Source organism: Lutjanus erythropterus, chromosome 22 (assembly GCF_056507025.1).
Source record: "Lutjanus erythropterus isolate fLutEry1 chromosome 22, fLutEry1.hap2, whole genome shotgun sequence".
NCBI classification, from domain to species: domain Eukaryota; kingdom Metazoa; phylum Chordata; class Actinopteri; order Lutjaniformes; family Lutjanidae; genus Lutjanus; species Lutjanus erythropterus.
In genome coordinates this window covers 5,215,639-5,234,573 of record NC_139338.1, presented here as the reverse complement: position 1 = coordinate 5,234,573, position 18,935 = coordinate 5,215,639, and the positions used below count along the sequence as shown (strand labels likewise).

Sequence of the window (18,935 nt, the reverse complement as noted above, 5' to 3'; positions counted from 1 at the left end):
ACAACTCCACAGCTGCAGTATGTAAGGCAGACTAAAATTTGTCTCGACGCTGATGAAGACACAACTGTGAGGTTCCACAGGCTGGGCAGTACTCCATTTGACTATTAAATCTACTTTGAAATGTAACATTTTAAAGTGGAATTGTTAATATTTTATTTCAGATGGTTAGCAGTTTATGTCTCAACCCACAACCCACAGAAAACCTCCCTCTTGATGCTGCGTCAGGACTCTTTTTCTTGCTTGTTTCAAGGATTTTTTTTTGCCTTAGTTTATTAGTATGGGGCAAAAAAAGTACAGTACTCCACCATCTAAAATACGAATTATAAATAATTAGAGTTAAAGACCTCCTCCAGCGAAAACCATGCTTTTAACTTTATTAACATGTCCCTGTGGTGTTTTTCATGTGTTACAAAACTTATCAGGAGTCAAATAAGTCTATTTTCTCATTATTCTCTAAGGTTAAATATTTAGATTCTTGACTGGAGCAAAACAACCCAATTCCCCCACGGATCAATAAAGTATTTCTGATTCTGATTCTGAATCTTGGTGACCATACAGTGACTTCTTGTGGCCACAGGCCGTGGTTTAAGTTGAAGTAAGTTAAGTTTGCAAGACATGGGCATAAACTAGTCAGGGAAGGTCAAATAAAAGACACTACTGAGTTGCATTGTGAGAAATGTAGGATGCAGTGTTTTTTGTCCCATAGTAGGGGATGGACAGATATCTCTACCTCTGCTGCTTCATTTTTTCTCCCTTGTAGGTCCTCCAGCTTTTTGGAATTTGTTTTGCAGCTTTATCACATAAATTACACTGAGTTGGAGGTGAGCCATGGTTTTAAAATGTGCCTGGACAGGTTTCATCCATTATAGAAAGTCTTTTCAACATGTGTAGCCCCAGCGCTCAGTCTTTTCTTTGTTACACAGCTGAATACCCACAGAAATAGTTAAATCCAATCAGACTTCATTTAACATTCTGTAATACTACCTGCAACGCAAGTAACAACATTGCACTAGTTCAATAAACTTTAATAACTTTGATAAGTTAGGGGAGTTCTGCCATATGTTTTAGTAATGCATGACTCCCCACACTGCAAAGAACTGTCTGTTTCACAGCTGAGCCTGAGGAGAACAACAGTAACATGAAGACAAATAGTTTTTCGGGACACCGCTGAGGAGTATCAGCTCACACTGAGCTCTGCTGTCCGTGTTGACACAGCACTGTGAATGTGGAGCCTGTATGCTGGGAGCCGGGGGCCAACAGAAAGAGCCAAAAAGCAAACAAAGAGACAATTCTGCTCTGTCACTTCTTCTGCTTCTAAGACTTTGCAGAGTTTGAGCAGTGGAGACAAACAGAGACGTGCACTGAGGAATCTTTGACAGGTTCTGAGCTTCATGCACTTATGTACAAGAATGTAAATACACAGGTTTGGAGAAGAATATGAAGCAGATTTATGAGACATCATGTGCTGCAGATGAACAGTATGTACTTATGGTTCACTAACAGGAACACCTGTTCCCTCCTCACTGTTCTTCCCTTTTTTCAGGTTTCTGCAGGTTAAATTTAGTTAGATAGTTAAGTTTAATTTAAGAGTTTTTGAGGACTGCAACTAAGATTCATTTAATTATTGATTAATGTGCCTCTTGATGAATTGATTACTTGTTTAAAAATGTCAGAAAATATGGAATAATGCTGACGACTGTTTCCCAAAAGCCTCCACATGTGTTGTTTTGTCCATAATTAATCAAGGCAGTCGCCGGGAACATCCCTTGATGTTACAGCGTGATCAATAAAATTTTTTAACCAAAACAAATTTAAAAGTGAGACTTATTGCAGCTTAATAAAAGTAACACAAACTTCATAATCTAGTTATTTTTTTAAGATGGGTAAAAATCATATTTAAAGCTAAGGTTGGTGTTAGAAACATTTTCTGTTACATTTTTTGAAATTCTCTTTATATCCTGAGACCAATCAATAAATGAAAAGCTCTGACAAAGAAAACAGAAAAAAATCAGGTATCTGCAGCTGTTGCAAGCCTGCAATGAGTGAGTAATTTCTCTGTCGATGAAACAGAAATTTAAGTTTAGACAAGTCAATTTGTCTAAGACTAACAAAAGACCCAGAAAACAAATCGTAATCAAATCGTATTTCAAATGCTGCTGAAATATGTGGCCGTGCATTAAGAACATCACACGTTATACTACAAAACATGACAAATCAATACATGTGGTTACACATTGTTCCAATCGCGTGGCTGTATGTCAGTTTATTCTGACAGAGCCTTATTTTCATTTTCTTGATCAAGATACTGCCAAACCACACCGGTTTTACAAGATGTCATCTTTGTTCCATTTTAGACACAGCAGTTAACCAGCTTGGTATATTAACAAGATATTAATAATTAGTTTAACTGACTAGTATTTCTGATGCTGACTAGTGAGGGTAGCAATGTTTAATCGACTAATTGCAGCAAATCTGGCACGAAAGAAATGACTGTCTGGCCCACCTGGCTGTCTAGCTGTGTACCTGCCTAGTCATGTACACTCTGCCCATAAACACGACCAGCAGATATATTGCTGTATAGTGAGCTAATTGAAAAAGCAGAGAAAGTGCTGCCAAAATGCCCCCATGCTAACTCATGGTACAGCTGTGAGAACTAAAAACAGCCATGTTAGGAGTTTACATTCATTATGATAATGTTCTGTGTTTTCTTTTATGTGAATGAGATATGAGGTAGTTGGATGAGGTACGTGACTCATCCTCCAGCAGCAGTCAGGTGGTGTGTGTTCATGTGTCTTAGGGGAGCTGCTTTGGATGGAGGCCTGAGGAGATGGGGTGGGATTCTTTCAGTTGGATACTTTTAAAATTTAGCTTACTCTTGCTAGTTTCTCCAACACTACCAACCCCAAGTTTAGGAAATGAGACATTTTAAGGACTAAAATTGAGATTATTGGATTTCAGACTTTTTACGGACCCCCAGAAACCTTGGTTATTACAGCTTTTGCTCTGCGGAGTCCAAGTGGACCAATAAATTTGCCATCTGACTGTTCTGCCATCCGGGTTGCAGCAGCCCATCTCTGTTCACTCTACAGGAAATCACCCCTCTCACTGCTACATCAGCAAATTCCTCCACTAATTCCTAATCCGTAAAGCTCTCACACCAAAAATCCATTCAAGACGCTCCAAAATAATTCTCACTTGAAACTTTCCAAAGCAATTAAAACTTGAACTTCGAAGGGGACAGTGAAGGCAGAGACAGCTGCACTGACAAACAAGGTCGCTATTTCACTGGAGACTGTAAGCCTCTTCAGCTTTTTTCTCCATTTCACCTGACAGGGAAGAAGACGTTTGAGCTGTAATTACAGAGTGGAACGGCTGTACAGTATGTCACAGAGATGAACAATAACATCTACACACAGAGAGAGGCTCAGCCTGTGGAGACCAGACACCACCACAAGACACTAGAAAAAGGCAATTTCTGGTATGAATGCCGGCTGTTGAAAAGCTGACGATTATTGCATTGCTGGCACAAAAAGTTGAATATCTATAATCTTTCAATGATGTGGAATAGTTGAATGTTTGTGGAAAGGCTTATGCTAAACTGAATTGCTGTTGAATAAAACCAATAATGTGGGAATGATGTGGAATTTTTTAATATTTGTTTAAAATCTGGTGCTAAAATGAACTACTGTTGAATAGTGGCAATAATGTCGGACTGATGTGGAATATTTTAATGTTTGTTGAAAGACTGACACTAAACTAAACTGCTATTGAACAATACCAATACTGTCAGAATGATGTGGAATATTTTAATGTTTATTGAAAGGCTGGCGCTAAACTGAACTGCTGTTACATTTTATATAAAAAGCTTGTTCAGTTTGTTTCTCCATTTCACCTGACAGAGGAGACATTTGAGCTGTAATTACAGACTGGCATGGCTGTACAGTATGTCACAGAGATGACCAATAACAACTATACACAGAAAGAGGCTTAGCCTGTGGGGATGAGACACCACCACAGAAAAATGATGTAACTACACACAAACAAACTCAACCACACAATGAGATCACACCCCTAGGGCACCATCCACAGCAGCTACGAGGATATGTAGTGAAGCTGATTGGAAAATTTTCCAGCCAACTTTTCTAATGTTGGAACTAAATAAAAAACTAAGTAGCTCTCTGTCGACTAGGCTGGAGCAAATAAAAATAGGTAGTTGAGTCACTGCAGCATGACGCTGGACTGGAGCCATCTAATTACAACAAGAACAAGTTGTGTCAGAAAATTAAACATGTCATCCACAGGGAGAAAAATGGACGAACCCCTGTCAGGAACTGTCATCTGTGGAGCTCTTTCAAATCAGCTGGAGTCGGCTAAAACATCACATTAAAACAATATATGGGATGTCAGCTATTCAGTCAAGCAAGCTGACTGTTTGCTACATCGCAATATATGTATTCATCTATTTTCACTGCACTTTTACTGCCTAAACTTTTTAGTGACAAATCCATTCCAACTGAGCATAAAAACTTTAGTTAGATTGTTTCCTCACGCTTCATAAAAATACTTCCCCGGTAGTGTGTCATTCACAATATGTTCAGAAAGAGTCTGCGTGTGTGTGTGTGTGTGTCTCACCGCTGTGGACAGCCTCGAGGCCAGAGTCATCTCCAGGTTCCCCTTGAGGCCGAGCAGAGCCGGAACTAGGATGAAGATCTCTGTGATGTACTGAAAGGCCTCCCAGTGCTGTGGATGACATGAGGAAGTAATACAAAAATGTTCGACCTTCTAACGACTCCACTTTCACTCAGTCCCATCTGACATTCAAATTCAAATGCTACATTACAACTTAGATAAGACAAATTCTTCATTTGCATATTCACTTCTCAAGAATCCTGGCAGTAATTCAATAAAGGTGTCAAGTGTTTTAAACTGTAAAACATTCTTAAGACGTGCTCTGGGCGTTGTTGGCTGCTCTCTACCATCCTCTTTATTGCCTGGAGCAACAAAATTTGATTTATATATGGCGGGTTTAGCATGCAGCAACCACTGCACTCACCTGTCAATCAAAACATTACACATAACTTACTGTTTTACACCTAAATATCCTCCAAAACAAGAAACACCGGTGAGGTAAAACTGGATACTGAAAGCTGACAATCAGATGGAGTAAATATTTTTACCTTCTTTTGACAAAACAATTATAAATCAAGGTCCAGTACTCACTTTTTCCAGAATTTTTAAATAAGTTAAAAGGGAGTTTTGGGACACTAGAGATTAGGGATGTCCCGATACAACTTTTTCACTTCTGATATGATACCGATATTGCAGCCTTGAGTATTGGCCGATACTGATATCAATCCGATACGATATCAGCACGGGGCTTTGTTTTTATGAGTGGATTGCTTGTAATTTAAACACTGACTCCAAAAAAGTGACACTCTTTAAAATGCAAATGTAAAGAGAACACAAAGATATGCTAATCCTTTTAAATCTATGTTTAATTTAATACAAAACAAAGACAAGATATTTAATGTTCAAACTGATAAACTTCAACTTTTTTGTAAATATACACTCATTCTGAATCTAATGCCCGCAACATGCTCCAAAAAACTGTGAAGTTTCGAAGCCATGCTGTTGTAATACATGCAGAATGTGTCTTGGCGTTGTCTTGCTGAAATAAGCAGGGACGTCTCTGACAAAAGACGTCTGGACAGCAGCATATGTTGCTCCAGTGCGTGCATTAATGTGGCCTTCACAGATGTGATGCCATGGGCACTAACACACCCCCATACCATCACAGATGCCGGCTTTTTGAAGTCAGTGATGGTAACAATCTGCTGGTCTTTGTCCTCTTTAGCCCGGAGGACACGACATCCATGATTTGTGAAAACAATCTGAAATGTGGACTGGTCAGACCACAGCACACTTTTCCACTTTGTGTCAGTGCATCTCAGATGAGCTCAGGCTCAGAGAAGTCTGCAGTGTTTCTGGATGTTGTTGATGTATGTCTTTCTCTCTGAGTGTCTTAACTTGAGTTTGTAGCTATGAACTGTGTTTACTGACAACAGTTTTCCAAAGTGTTCCTGAGCCCATGTAGTGTCATTTATCAAATTATGTGGGTTTTCAATGCAGTTTTCAATGCAGTGTCGCCTGAAGGATCGAAGGTCATGAGCATTTGGTGTTGATTATCAGCCTTGCCCCTCACGTGCAGAGATTTGTCTGGATTCTCTGTATCTTTTAATGATATTATGGATTGCAGATGGTGATATCCCTACATTACTTGCAATTATGTGCAACTGTTGGACTTTTTGCCCATGCTGTTTTTGACAAAGTGGTGAACCTTTCGAGGCTGTCCCTTTAATACCCAATCATGGTACTGTCACCTTTTTTGTGTGCTGGTTTATAGTGTTAACTCTTTGTGAGGTTACGTGTCTTGAGCCCAGCTTAATTTTGCTAGTGGGTTTTGGAGTTCTTGTTTGCTGTGTTTAATGTTCCTTAAGCGTTGACATTGCTAAGAGCAACTTCTTGTCTCTGTTTATTTTGCCAGAATAGCTTGTATTGACAAATGCTCGCTTGCCAGGGCAAGTAAAATGTCATGTCGGGGGAGTAAATCAAGAAACTCACTTACAAGTTGTAAAAAAATACATAAAATACCATATTTTGATAAATGATTAATGAATAGAATAAATAAATAGAAAATAGAATAGAAAATAGAATAGGCAAACAGGAAGCAAAGTTTTCCTGCTTCAACTTTGAAAGACTGTAGGTTGATGTAGTTGTGCACTAATGTTCCGAGAAATGAAGAATTACACAACATCTCAAGTTCACTTTCAGTTTTTACCTCCAAAAAAAGTGGTTTAGATAATCTAGGTAAACTGTTGCCTCAGGATTTTGTGACTGACGGTATTTTTTGCCCTTCAGACTTTGTTCCAGTGATGACACCATATTCCCACATCTCAGTAATGTTATCATAACTGATAAAAACAATGGCCCAGACTACAAAATAAGACCTGAATGTAATGAACTGGATTTACTCTTTAATGCCGCCCTGTCTTGAGCTCTCAGCTATGAGGCTTGTTGTTGTTTCAATGAATAATAGTGTTATTGTAGCTCAGATTACCTGAACAATGTCCAGCACCATTCCAGCTGATACAGTTCCAAATCCAGCGAGTAGGAAAGGCACCAAGATCTGCAGCGCCATGGCCAGCGGCGATTCCTTGGGCATATTCTGCACATGAGGTCCCAGCCCTTCCTCCTCGTCCTCTTCCTCCTCTGCATCAGCCTCCTCCCCGGAGAGCCTCCTCTCAGCCAGCATGGGCTCAGTCTCAGAGTATCCTCCATCTCCACAGTCTGATAAAGTCACAGAGGAGCGAGAGGCCCGGTCCAGGAGCCGCCGGCCTTCTACGTGCGACGTCTCTTGTCTGTAGCCATTCTGGAGCGAGCCGGCCTCCGGTTTAGCTCCGAGGTCCACCATGGCCAGACGCTCCTCCTGGAGCTTGGTGTAGCCGGTGGGGACCATGGTATGGAACAGAGAGGCGATCCGGCCGGAGGAAACAGGCTTCAGGGAGAGAGCACTCCACCCGCCACCTGCTCCGCTCATACGCACCGTCAGGCTAGAGCCCAGGGACTCCCCTATAGCTCCTCCCAGACTCTGGATACTCATGATGTGGTCTACGGCCGCGGTGTCTCATCTCCCGTCATCCAGTCCGAGAGCAGTGCAGAAATGATACACAGTAGAAGTGGTTACACTGGTTCAGGTGCAACATCCATGACAGAAATTGGATACAGGGACTCATCAGCCTGAGGAAAATTCACAAGCACACACGACAGAGGTGAAGACTGAGAGAAGAGAAAAACACAGCCTGAAGCATGTTTCAATATGATATTACACTGAGACAGAACAACTAAGTCACTTCTTATGAAGAGGACCTAAACTTCCTTAATGGGAAACCACAGAAGACTCTAAATATGAAGCAGCTGGTCTCCAATGAATCACAGACCAGCTTTGGGGAAATTACAGTAGCAGCAATTCTTACACAAAATGCTCTGTAAAAGCCAAAGTAGGCAAAAAAAATATTGATTTTGTCAGCTAGCATTAACTGATTTAAGATGTTAATATACAGCGATTTTACAGATCCCCGTCAACGTCTTTTGACCATCTCATATTTTGGTTTTCTTTTCACCATAGATGAGTCATGCTCATGGAGTATCTAAGTACACGAAACAGGAGAGGAGAAAGTTAAAAGAGGTACCAAGCTTGCTCAACTGTCATTGGAGCACACAGCACAAAGGGGCAGGACTTAGGAGTCCATTTCCAGTAGTTGGGTGGGAGTAGGGATGCATGATATGTTTGGGATTTTTTGTTTTGTTTTGGTTTGGTTTTTTTCAGTCAATATTAATAACTGATAATTACCCACTTCTCATGGCAGGTGAAGATCAACTAAATTATAATTTCAAATTTTTGTATTTTAGAATTCAGTTCCTATATCCTGTAGTTAATGCACACCTCAGGGTAAGAGAGGCTCAGATGTAATGAGCAAAGATGAATGATTTAACATTCATTATTACAACCAAGCATTTTGCCTGAGAATTCAAATTAACATCATCTGTCAGATTAGATATTAATAGAGTCTATATTTATCTGTGATCACTTTATTATCAGAATAAAATAATATAGCTTTGATATTGTCAGCTGATAATGTATTGGCCTCAATATTTATTGTGTATTTCTTGGTGGTAGTTTGACTACATTAAAATCTCAGTTGCTATTTCTGTAGTTAACTACTCTGGGTTATCTAGTTTAGATAGTAAATACATAATACATATTCATAGTATTCTCATTATGTTCATTTCTATACTAATATGGCACAAAACAATAACCTGCTATTTGATTAAAATCATCTGTTGTTTATGACCAAGATGTCTGTGATCAAATCCTATAAATTTCCCGATTTCATTTCAACCTTTGCTCCATATCGTTTCTTTACAAGGAAAATTCTGTTTTTTTATGTGGATGTCGATGCTATATTGATCAAGAAAGCTGAGTTCTCCTGCTGCTTCTTTCTGCATGCTAGAGGAACAACAGATGCATGCATGCAGCCTGCTAGATGAGTATTTTCATCACCTACAAAAGACCACATCCTGACCAACAAAGAAATAGCTATTGGTTAGGGTGGTGGTACACAACAACATGGGTGTGGGCATCAGAAGCTTATGTGCAATGCACCCTGGTACATGTAGGCACTGCTGCACAGCTCCAAGAGCAGGAGAACTCAGTTTTGTGGTCACTACAGCAGCACTAAGGAATTTACTGCTTCGACTGACAACAGTTAACATCAACACTGACTGGACATCCACATGAAAAGTGCCGAATTCTCCCTTTAAACCACACCCTCAGGCTGCCTGAGGGAGGACAGGTCTGCCATTATCCCTTAATCAAACACACCTACAATTTACTCAGTGCTGTACACCTGGATAGCAACATGTGATTCCAGACAAACATTGTGATAGTTTCTCAGTGCAGTTTGGATACAATCGAATTACTTTTTTAGAGTAGTTTTACTTTGAAGAGCTAAATATTTTGAGACTGGTTAAATGTAGTTAAACTAACTTTCATTGTGAAGTAGCTGCTTTGTTACAATACTTCACCACTGTCAATATACTACAGTGCTGTCAGCCATAATGCATTTCTCTGGTGTTGTGGTGATGAACAGTGTAGTATAAGGTAAAACCCAAACAGGATAAATAATGCTACATTATTAGTAGTACATAAATAGATTTAAAGTGGAGGGAGAAGAATAACTTATCTTCTAATTGACAGCTAGCAGAAATAAAGCACACTATATGACGTTGTATTTTGTTAATATCTGTGTTGCTTGTTTTACGTTAAAGATGCAGTTTGAGACCACAGGGTATAACAGTTTATAACGCTATTTCCCCCACCTTTCCATCTGCATTTCATTATTCTTCAGGCCTGTCATATGACCATTTGTATTTAAAGGTGACGTCTTCGTTTAACGCATTATTACGCACAAGCTAATGTTTACTGCTAACTTTGCTGCTAAACACATGAATGTTGAGTATATGTGTTTATGTTAGCTAACACTGTGCTGTTAGCTAGCTGTGAACAAACCAAAACAGTAGGGAGCACAGCTCCATACTTTCTTACGCGTTATCTGGGACAAAACAGTAGCCATTGTTAGCTAGTCGATACAAAAAAGAGCAAACTACTTATTCTAGTCGTCAGCGTATTTTTATGTGTTTTCCATGAGTTACCTTTAGTGCTGCGGAGACATTTCCTCCAGCAGAAGAGATGCGAGTCTTCTTCCTTGACAGTAAACCAGCAGCCAGAAAGCCGCGTCAGAGCAAAGAGTGCTGCCGAAGCTCGTCTATGCGTGACAGATGGGCCACTCGGTTTGGAAATATATAGCCTAGCTACCTTAGGGTGAAATCTATCCTGGTTAACTATAGGTCCTTATACATATGAGGATCTATATTTAAAAATAAAAAATTAAATGTTATGCACAATTATACATTTATTTATTGTAAAAGGTGCCCATGCTTGTTCAGGAGAGAAGCAGTGGTAAAATAAAATAATAATAAATACATGAATAAATAACTAAATAGAAAGTTTTCTTTAATGGCCCAACTGAAACATTATGCTGTTTTAAATAATACATTGATTAATTAAAGCAGCCCTCTGCCTTTTTTTTTTCTTTCTTTTTATAATTCAGCAAAAATAGCACATATTGTATCAGACAAAAAGCACACAACACAATACAGGACAGCTGATAACAACATCAATAAATAAAAAATGCTTGGATGAAAGCAAAACAAATTAATGCAATGACATGTGTATTCTAAATAAGTTGAAAAATAATTTTAAAATAACTAAGGAATAATGTCAGACATTGGAAAAGAACATTTATCTTTAAGGGGTTTTATCAAATATGTTTCTGCAATATTCTAAAAATATGTTTCTTTTTTTAATGTTTGCAAAAGCAAAACAGTTGAACATTGAAACTAAAAAACTTCTCTTCATGAATGAATAGATATAAGATTAAAATTTAAAAACATATTTTAGAGATCTGTAACTCATAGATTTATAATTAACAATATTCTTGTTTAACTGTACGGTATTTGATCAATTTAGTCCAACGAGGTTCGCGGTGACAAAAGCAAGTCAGAGTGGCACCTCCTACTAAAGTACAGGCTTCCTGGTCAGAACAAAAAGTGCCAGACGGATATTTTGATAGTAGTGCGCATGCGTGGAGTACACTTCGCTTTAGTAGTTGTCAATTTTTTTTATCATAAAACCATCCTGAGAAGTTCAGACAAAGTGGGCGGTTTTTATCCGTCTTTTAAGCTCTACTTGTTCATTAGTGTTCGTAATTTTTGTATATGTGCTGTCGGTGTATTTTTTACAGCCACAGTCTGATTCCGTGCCCAGACAGCAGAGGGCGCTGTATAAATATTTGCTTAGTATTTCTTCTCTGACCTCTCATCCGGAACAAGTTAATCTCACTGTAACACACATGTCGATGAAAACACAACCGTGTCGCTTCTAAAATGGACTTAAACATGAAGAAAACGACTTCACAGGCTTTGATGTCATGCGGCAACGGAGGAGGTTTGAATTATTTTTATTAGCAGTTTAAGTGTTTCAGAAAAATGTCGAAAATAAGCAAGTTAAATTCTTGTGTTCAGCTACAATACACTGTGAAATTAGCTAACCAGAGCTTTCTGACCTTAACTTCTTTCTGTCTGTTTGAGCTTCTCTTCATAACAACAGTAACGTCTCTTTAAGTCTTTGTTGCCCTAAATGGAACGGGACCTTAATTAACGTCATTGGTAACACCTGTCTTTAACCTGTTATTTCATATCAATATGGCTGCTGTGAAAAAGGCTTATAAGAATTTTTACTCATCTCTTGGAAATGTTTTTGACATATTCCCAAAGCTCTGAAAACATTTCTGGAGATCTTAGTACTATTTTCCAAGGAGAATTCCTTTATACAGAAGCATTACAGACATCGTTATGGCTTGTGAAATGTTTTGATGGTGTGATTAATGGTAAAGAAATAAACATACTCTTCACATTTACTTAGACATGAGGAGATTTTCACAGTAAGATAGAACTTTCAGGGAAAATTTAAATTTAATTTAATTAAAATTATTATCAGTTACAATTTGAACTACAAGGATTAATCGATTCATTCATTATTAAATTAATTGCCAACTATTTTGATAATTGATTAATCGGTTTGGGTGTTTGTTTGTTTTTTTTAAGAAAGTCCAAGTTGTTGCAGCTTCTTGCAAATGTTTTGTCCACAACTCAAGGTTTACTGTCAGAGAGAAGTAAAGAAACCAAAACATTTCAGAAGCTGAAATGAGAGAATTGTGACTTTTTTCTTTAAAAAATACTAGAAATTACTAATTGATTATCGAAAGGTGTAGATAAAATGTTCCATTTCAGTCAATGTAGATAATTATTGATAATTTTAAGGATCTTTGTATAATAAAGACCTGAGAAAAAAAATGTTGAATTAAACCACTTTGTTTATCAAGGTATTTTAATTTAAGGTTAAAAAGCAATAATGTTAACACCATACTAATCGACTCTGCAAGGGAATAGCCAGTGCAAACAGGAGGGGTGAAAGGGGACAGCTATGTCTGGTATCAGGTACTATTATGACTGATTGTAAGTTTGTCTGTTGTGCTGCCAGGCCTCAGCGAGAAGCTTCTCCTCAAGCCGAAGGCCAGCAGCTCCCTGCAGACAGAGAGAGTCCCGAGGAGCAGCGGTGAGAATGAATGTCACTGTTTAGTTCTTACTTTTCCATGATTTCTCTGCAGTAACAGTAAGAGCATCATTTGTGTCAGAGGTGTGATGGTGTGTGTTGGTGTTTTGTTGTGTGTTTGTCAGTGTTGGAGCGGCTACAGAGCTTCCTGCCTCAGATGGCCGAGGCCAACGAGAAGCTGAAGCAGCAGATGGAGGGAGCTCCTGCTGGTCTGTTTGATATAGAGAGCGTGGAGGAGGCTCAGAGGGTCATAGAGATGGTGAGTGTCAGTCTGCTGGTAAACGTGAGCTCTCCTGACCCCCTGTGGTCAACCAGAAAACTCCAGATAAGGGAGCTCCTTGCAGTTGTTTTAACTTCGTTGTACGATTTGGCTGAGTTACATTATTTCTTCCTCAGGACGTAGCGCTGGTGGAGCTCAGCGGGTCAGACAGCGACTCAGAAGATGAGGAGGACACTTCAGACTCCGAGGAGGAATCAGACTCTGCCGAGGAGAGCGAGATCACAGAGCAGAACCTCAAACTACCAGGAGACAAAGACAAGAAGAAGAAGGCCAACATCCAGGTCGTGGATCAACAGGGGGAGTAGAGGAGTCGGCCACGCAGACTGTTGAGTTTCTCTGCCATCTGAGGCGATGTGGGATAAACTGACAATGACATATCCTCTACCTCATGGTGAAGGGAGTTCAACTTCTTCACGGACACAGAGACGGTGAACAGAAAGCTCCTGTGTGGAGAGACGCAGATCTTCCTCATCCCTATGGGAACAACAGTTAATATTATTTTTGTACATTTAAAGGTTTAAAGTGCCTTTTGGAAGCAGAACAGAAACTGTGATGACCTCATCCAGTCTGGCAACCAGCTGAGCATGTGAGGTGTTCACTGTGGATCACCTTGTTAAGATTCTTCCATCAAGTATGATAAGGTATATGTCAATGAAAATAAAGCCTCAGTCACACACATTGCTACATCCAAATGTATTAATCCAGGCTAACATGTTAGCTAGCTTTTTTTTGTGTGTCTTGTCATTCAGTTCAAAGCTACAATTTGTAATAGTTCTACATAAAAATGTTTGGAAGTCATGGAATCTATTTTTTATTATTTCAAGCACAAATGTTAAAAAACATGAACAAATAAACACGTTCCAGATTAAAATCTGAATGACTACATACAATTTTGGGTGCCTCTTTATACATACTGTAATCTCTAATGTTTAAAATTAAAATTCATCAAGAGTCAAGAGTCAAATGTTCCTGTAGTTGAAGACACACCCAGTTGTTACTGCTGGATATTCACCTGATATTTCTGCACTCTAACTAGATTCTAGTGGTGGCTGCTGAGGATTGTTTCCTACTTGTGTGACGCCAACATTTCCAATGACTTGGGAGCATTGTTAAATCCAAAAGTCAAAATGTGTTGAGAACTGATAGATGTAATCATTTCCAAAATCCACAGCACGTTTTTATCTTTTTTTAATCAATTAAATGTAATGTTTTGAAACATACAAAAATGTTATTTTCCATCTTTGTGTAACTGTTACAAAATACAACATCTGAACACCATATTGTCAAACTTGTTACTTATTTGGCCTTCAGCCACTGGAGCAGTTTTGAACTTTCTTTAAGCCAACTTTAAACATCAGGTGATCCCTCATTAAACAAGGACTGGTCTCTTTATACTGTACTGAGACAACAAAACAGCCTCATGTGTAAATAGTTTATTTACGTGAACACCTTGAAATTATGTTGTATTTTATAATTCATTATCATCATCATCATCATTATTATTCAGCTCCGCTGGCTGAACCTCTTGAAGAAGGAGCCGGTGGGCAGCAGAGGGGGAGAGGAGAGGCCGGCCGAGAAGCTGCACTTCAATCTGACTGAACACCCACCTGAGCCGGACTGAGGTGCAGCTTCAACCTGTGTGCAAAGTTACGCACAGGTTATCCACCCAGCATCAGGCTCTGACAGAAGAACACCGTTTTCAGGTCAGGTATAACGATATAAGATTATGATTGTTCGATCCTTGTTTTTCCAGATCACAAGAAACACGCAGACACAAACACTCCAGCTGCTCCAGCTGTCATGTGACTGAACTGTTAAAGACGATCTGACAGCTGTGATCCAGTCCCTCACTTTCATACGATCCCCAAACAACACAATTTTTGTGAGCTTATGGCTAAGGCCCCTTCCTCCAAACATTTAATTTCACAATTTGTAGGCAACCTCCTCTCTCCAAGACCAAGCTAAATAGAATCTTTCCTTCTGTCTCTTCTATTTGTGATTAGTGGAAGTCAGGTGACGGGACTCTAGGCCATCTTTTCTGGTGTTGCCCAAAACTCACGTCTTTCTGGTATGATATTTTTAAGTTGTACAGTGACATATACAGCAGACAGCTAACCCCTGACAGTATTTTTGTGATTCTGGGTTGCTCTGATTTTTCCATCACGCTCCCTTCTGCATTACAAACAAGCCCTCATGTTCGGTATGGTCATTGCAAAAAGGGTGATACTGAGAGTGGAAATCCATCTCTCCTCCTTTCTTTAAAAATGGCTTCTTGTTTATATCTTGAGGAAATTCAGTATCCTCTGTCAAACACTCACGCCAAGCTTCTTAAGATCTGATCTGTCTTGGCAGAATGGACTCCTTCTCTGACCCACAATCCACTTGTGGACATTTCAGTCAGTGTAAGGACTGATGTGCACACTTTTTATAATGTGCTGTGACAAAGGGCATTTACTGTACTGTTACTCAAAGCAGCATTAACTGGTATTTTTGACCAGTGAGGACAGTGCAACAAGCTGTCCACACCTTATAAAGCTGATATGTCAAAGTGTTAGCAAACAGTGGTTTACTGACAGATCCAGCAGACACAGAGCAACATTAGTGTTCATTTGGAGACCCGACGAATGAAAGTCCAGTATTCACTCAGTTTCTGCTCTACTTTGGTCTCATGAGAAGACCAACTCATGAGAAAATATCTTTAACTGCTAAATACTCCACTTTGTGTTCTCTGCTGCTGAGCTGGTAGTGTACAGTGTTTTTTAGAGCTTTTTCACTGAAAAAAAGCTGATAATACTCTGTGGCTGACACATTTACATCATCATTTGATCCATCATTAATACATATTAGTGATCAGTCCAGCTTTATGTCCTGAACCTGAGACCAACTCTGAGGAAAACACTGAATAATAGTGGTATTATTTAATAAAAGTCATGAGACACTTTTCTAAAATTCAATTTCAATGTTTATTAATTAATTTCAGAACAGAGGAATTAGCCTAGTGTGTGGGAGGAAACCGGAGCACCCGGAGAAAACCCACGCAGACACGGGAGGACATGTCAACTCGACACAGACAGGAGGAGACCTCCTGCTGTGTGGCCGCAGTGCTAACCACTGAGCCACCGTGTCGCCCGAGTGAAGCTCGATGAGTGTTTTTACAACATGACTCCTGAGAGGCTCACGCTGGAAAAAAACTCATCAGTGCTTCACTTTTCACCATCCTCATTGCTTTTACACAAGGAGTCTGGTGAGAGAGAGAGAGAGAGAGAGAGAGAGAGAGAGAGAGGGAGAGAGAGAGAGGAAGAGAGACAGAGAGAGAGAGAGAGAAGGAGAGGTAGAGAAACAGAGAGAGGGAGAGAGAGAGAGAGAGAGAGAGAGAGAGTAATGTCCAATTACCCTGTGCTACATGTACTTTTTTGAAATGTGGAGGAAACCGGAGCACCCGGAGGAAACCACCGCAGACACAAGAGAGAGAGAGAAGGCGAGGTAGAGAAACAGAGAGAGAGATGGAGAGAGAAAGTGAGAGAGAGAGAGAGAGAGAGAGAGAGAGAGCGAGGGAGAGAGATGGAGAGAGAGAGTGAGAGAGAGAGAAAGGGAGAGAGAGAGAGAGAGAGAGAGAGGGAAAGAGAGAGAGGGAGAGAGTAATGTCCAATTACCCTGTGCTACATGTACTTTTTTGAAATGTGGGGGAAACCGGAGCACCCGGAGGAAACCACCGCAGACACAAGAGAGAGAGAGAAGGAGAGGTAGAGAAACAGAGAGAGAGAGGGAGAGAGAAAGTGAGAGAGAGAGAGAGAGAGAGAGAGAGAGAGCGAGGGAGAGAGAGGGAGAGAGAGAGAGGGAGACAGACAGAGAGAGAGAGCGAGAGAGAGAGAGAGAGCGAGGGAGAGAGAGGGAGAGAGAGAGAGAGAGGGAGAGAGAGAGAGAGCGCGAGGGAGAGAGAGAGAGAGAGGGAGAAAGAGAGGGAGAGAGAGTGAAATGTGGTATATAATGGTTGTTTTCTGTCTGAAATGCACGGTGAAGCCTACTCTCAGTAATAAACTGTCCCTCATACAACCTGACTTCAAACTCCAACTCCAAATCCAAACTATCCCTTTAGGGTCAAACAGGTTTTGTAACAATTTGTAATGTCCAGTTAACCTGAGTTACATGTACTTTTTTGAAATGTGCGGGAAACCGGAGCACCCGGAGGAAAACCCCGCACACATGGGGAGAACGTTGGTGTGGTTGAGTGAGGGAGAGAGATATACGGTTTATATGAAGGCGCTTTTATATTCTGTGTGGTATTCAGCGAGATATAACGGCTGATGAGTTACCTTTTGTCATTTTCAAGGCATTATTTTCTCTTCTCTTCTTAAGCGATAGTTCACCCAAAAATGAAATTTCATTCAATATCTATTTACCCCTGTGCTGATGTGAGGATGGGTGAAGATCTCCAGTTCATAGCTTCAGTGGAAAACAGCGTTGCAGCCAAATCTGGTCCAATTGAAAACGCTGTTTTCCACTGAAGCTGCGGGAGTGTTCTGTGAACAGAGTACATATTGAGTGAAATTTCATTTATGGGTGAACTATTGTAGATGTTTGTAACTGTTAAGTTGAGCAAAATGTTAATGGAGTTTGGTGGGCAGTGAGAGTTATTTCAGAGTTGTTGTCTTTTTTTAACATAGACTGCATATTAAACAGGATACAAACTGTTTAATATTCAGTCTATGGCTCCAATTCGCCGTTTGGACTGCTGTACTCATTTTTGCACATGCAATGTCTAGATATTGCTCATTTAAACTATTTTTTTTGGAAGCTAAAATATGTTTGCCTGAGAGTCTCGTGCTAAAAACAACCATTATATTAATACAATTCACTCTTTCTCGTCGTCAACACAGGTCATACAGAGGCAGAAAGTCTTCTTCATCCAGGAGAAGAAGCGCCGGAAGCAGTTTTTCTTTTTCTTTTCCTTCTCGGATGACGATTCAGTCACAGGTGGAGGTGGCAACTGTTTCTTCACACAAGCGGGGAAGTCTTCAGATGTCGAAGTGCTTGTGTCGATTTCAGTCGCTGTCACTTTTTTCCACCCTTGGAAACTAAACACACAAACAAGTACACACAAAGAGATTATTTTTCCTGATGTCATGACATCTTAAAAGAATCATGTAAACTTCATTCAGAGGTAAACACATTCTCAAATCTGCTCCCATCACACATGAACTGAACCATTTGATCTCCTGTGTGGGAAATCAGTGTCATGACCAGAGGAAGTCACCTCACCTGTCTGGAATGTCGTGATCTTCTAACCGCCGTGTGTTCTCAGCTGTGGCAGGCTGAACATAGATCACACGTGGTAGTGTGATTGTGGTTGATGGACTACGGTGGGCAGGTTGGATGTCGGTGGTCTTCGGACGAGTGGCAGGATCCTCACCGTCAGTGCTGGATACCGGTCTTGATGTCTTTATTGCTTGAATATGCAAACTAAACACGCACACACAGACACACACAGTGTTAGAAACTGATTCCTGTTAATGGCAAGCCTGACATTGCTGCACAAATGTGAATGAGTCTGGAATCTCTCAGTTCATTTTCAGTTACCAAGAAGCGTTATCAACATGTGCAGGCTAAAATATCTCTGGACACATTGATCTACAACCATTCAGAGCAACGAAACATGACCTACAACCATTCAGAGCAACGAAACATGACCTACAACCAACCAGGGTCATGTGTCATGACCAGAGGAAGTCACCTCACCTGTCTGAACTCTGTGTATCTTCCAACCGCCGTGTGTTCTCAGCTTTGGCAGGCTGAACATGGATCACACGTGGTAGTGTGATTGTGGTTGACGGACTATGGTGGTCTCTGTCTATGTTGGTGCAA

The 18,935-nt window shown here is 40.1% G+C and overlaps 2 protein-coding genes across 2 annotated transcripts in view; one reads left to right on the top strand and one right to left on the bottom strand.

Annotated features, from left to right (window-relative positions):
• The window catches only part of slc41a2b (solute carrier family 41 member 2b), a 54,758-nt gene extending 44,367 nt beyond the window's left edge, over window positions 1-10,391 (bottom strand). Inside the window, exons 1-3 of the mRNA XM_084710540.1 lie at window positions 10,273-10,391; window positions 7,118-7,797; window positions 4,633-4,740 (exon numbers count right to left, since the gene is read on the bottom strand). Coding sequence (XP_084566666.1) covers window positions 4,633-4,740; window positions 7,118-7,660 — 651 coding nt within the window. The 5' untranslated portion in view covers window positions 7,661-7,797; window positions 10,273-10,391. The remainder of the gene's footprint in view (window positions 1-4,632; window positions 4,741-7,117; window positions 7,798-10,272) is intronic.
• Window positions 10,392-11,476: 1,085 nt separating this feature from the next.
• On the top strand, window positions 11,477-13,944 carry nopchap1 (NOP protein chaperone 1). The gene is made up of 4 exons (XM_084711452.1): window positions 11,477-11,626; window positions 12,722-12,796; window positions 12,919-13,052; window positions 13,190-13,944. Exons 1-4 carry the CDS (start codon window positions 11,566-11,568, stop codon window positions 13,376-13,378), a joined length of 459 nt encoding a protein of 152 aa, XP_084567578.1. The 5' UTR covers window positions 11,477-11,565; the 3' UTR covers window positions 13,379-13,944.
• The last annotated feature ends 4,991 nt before the right edge of the window (window positions 13,945-18,935 follow it).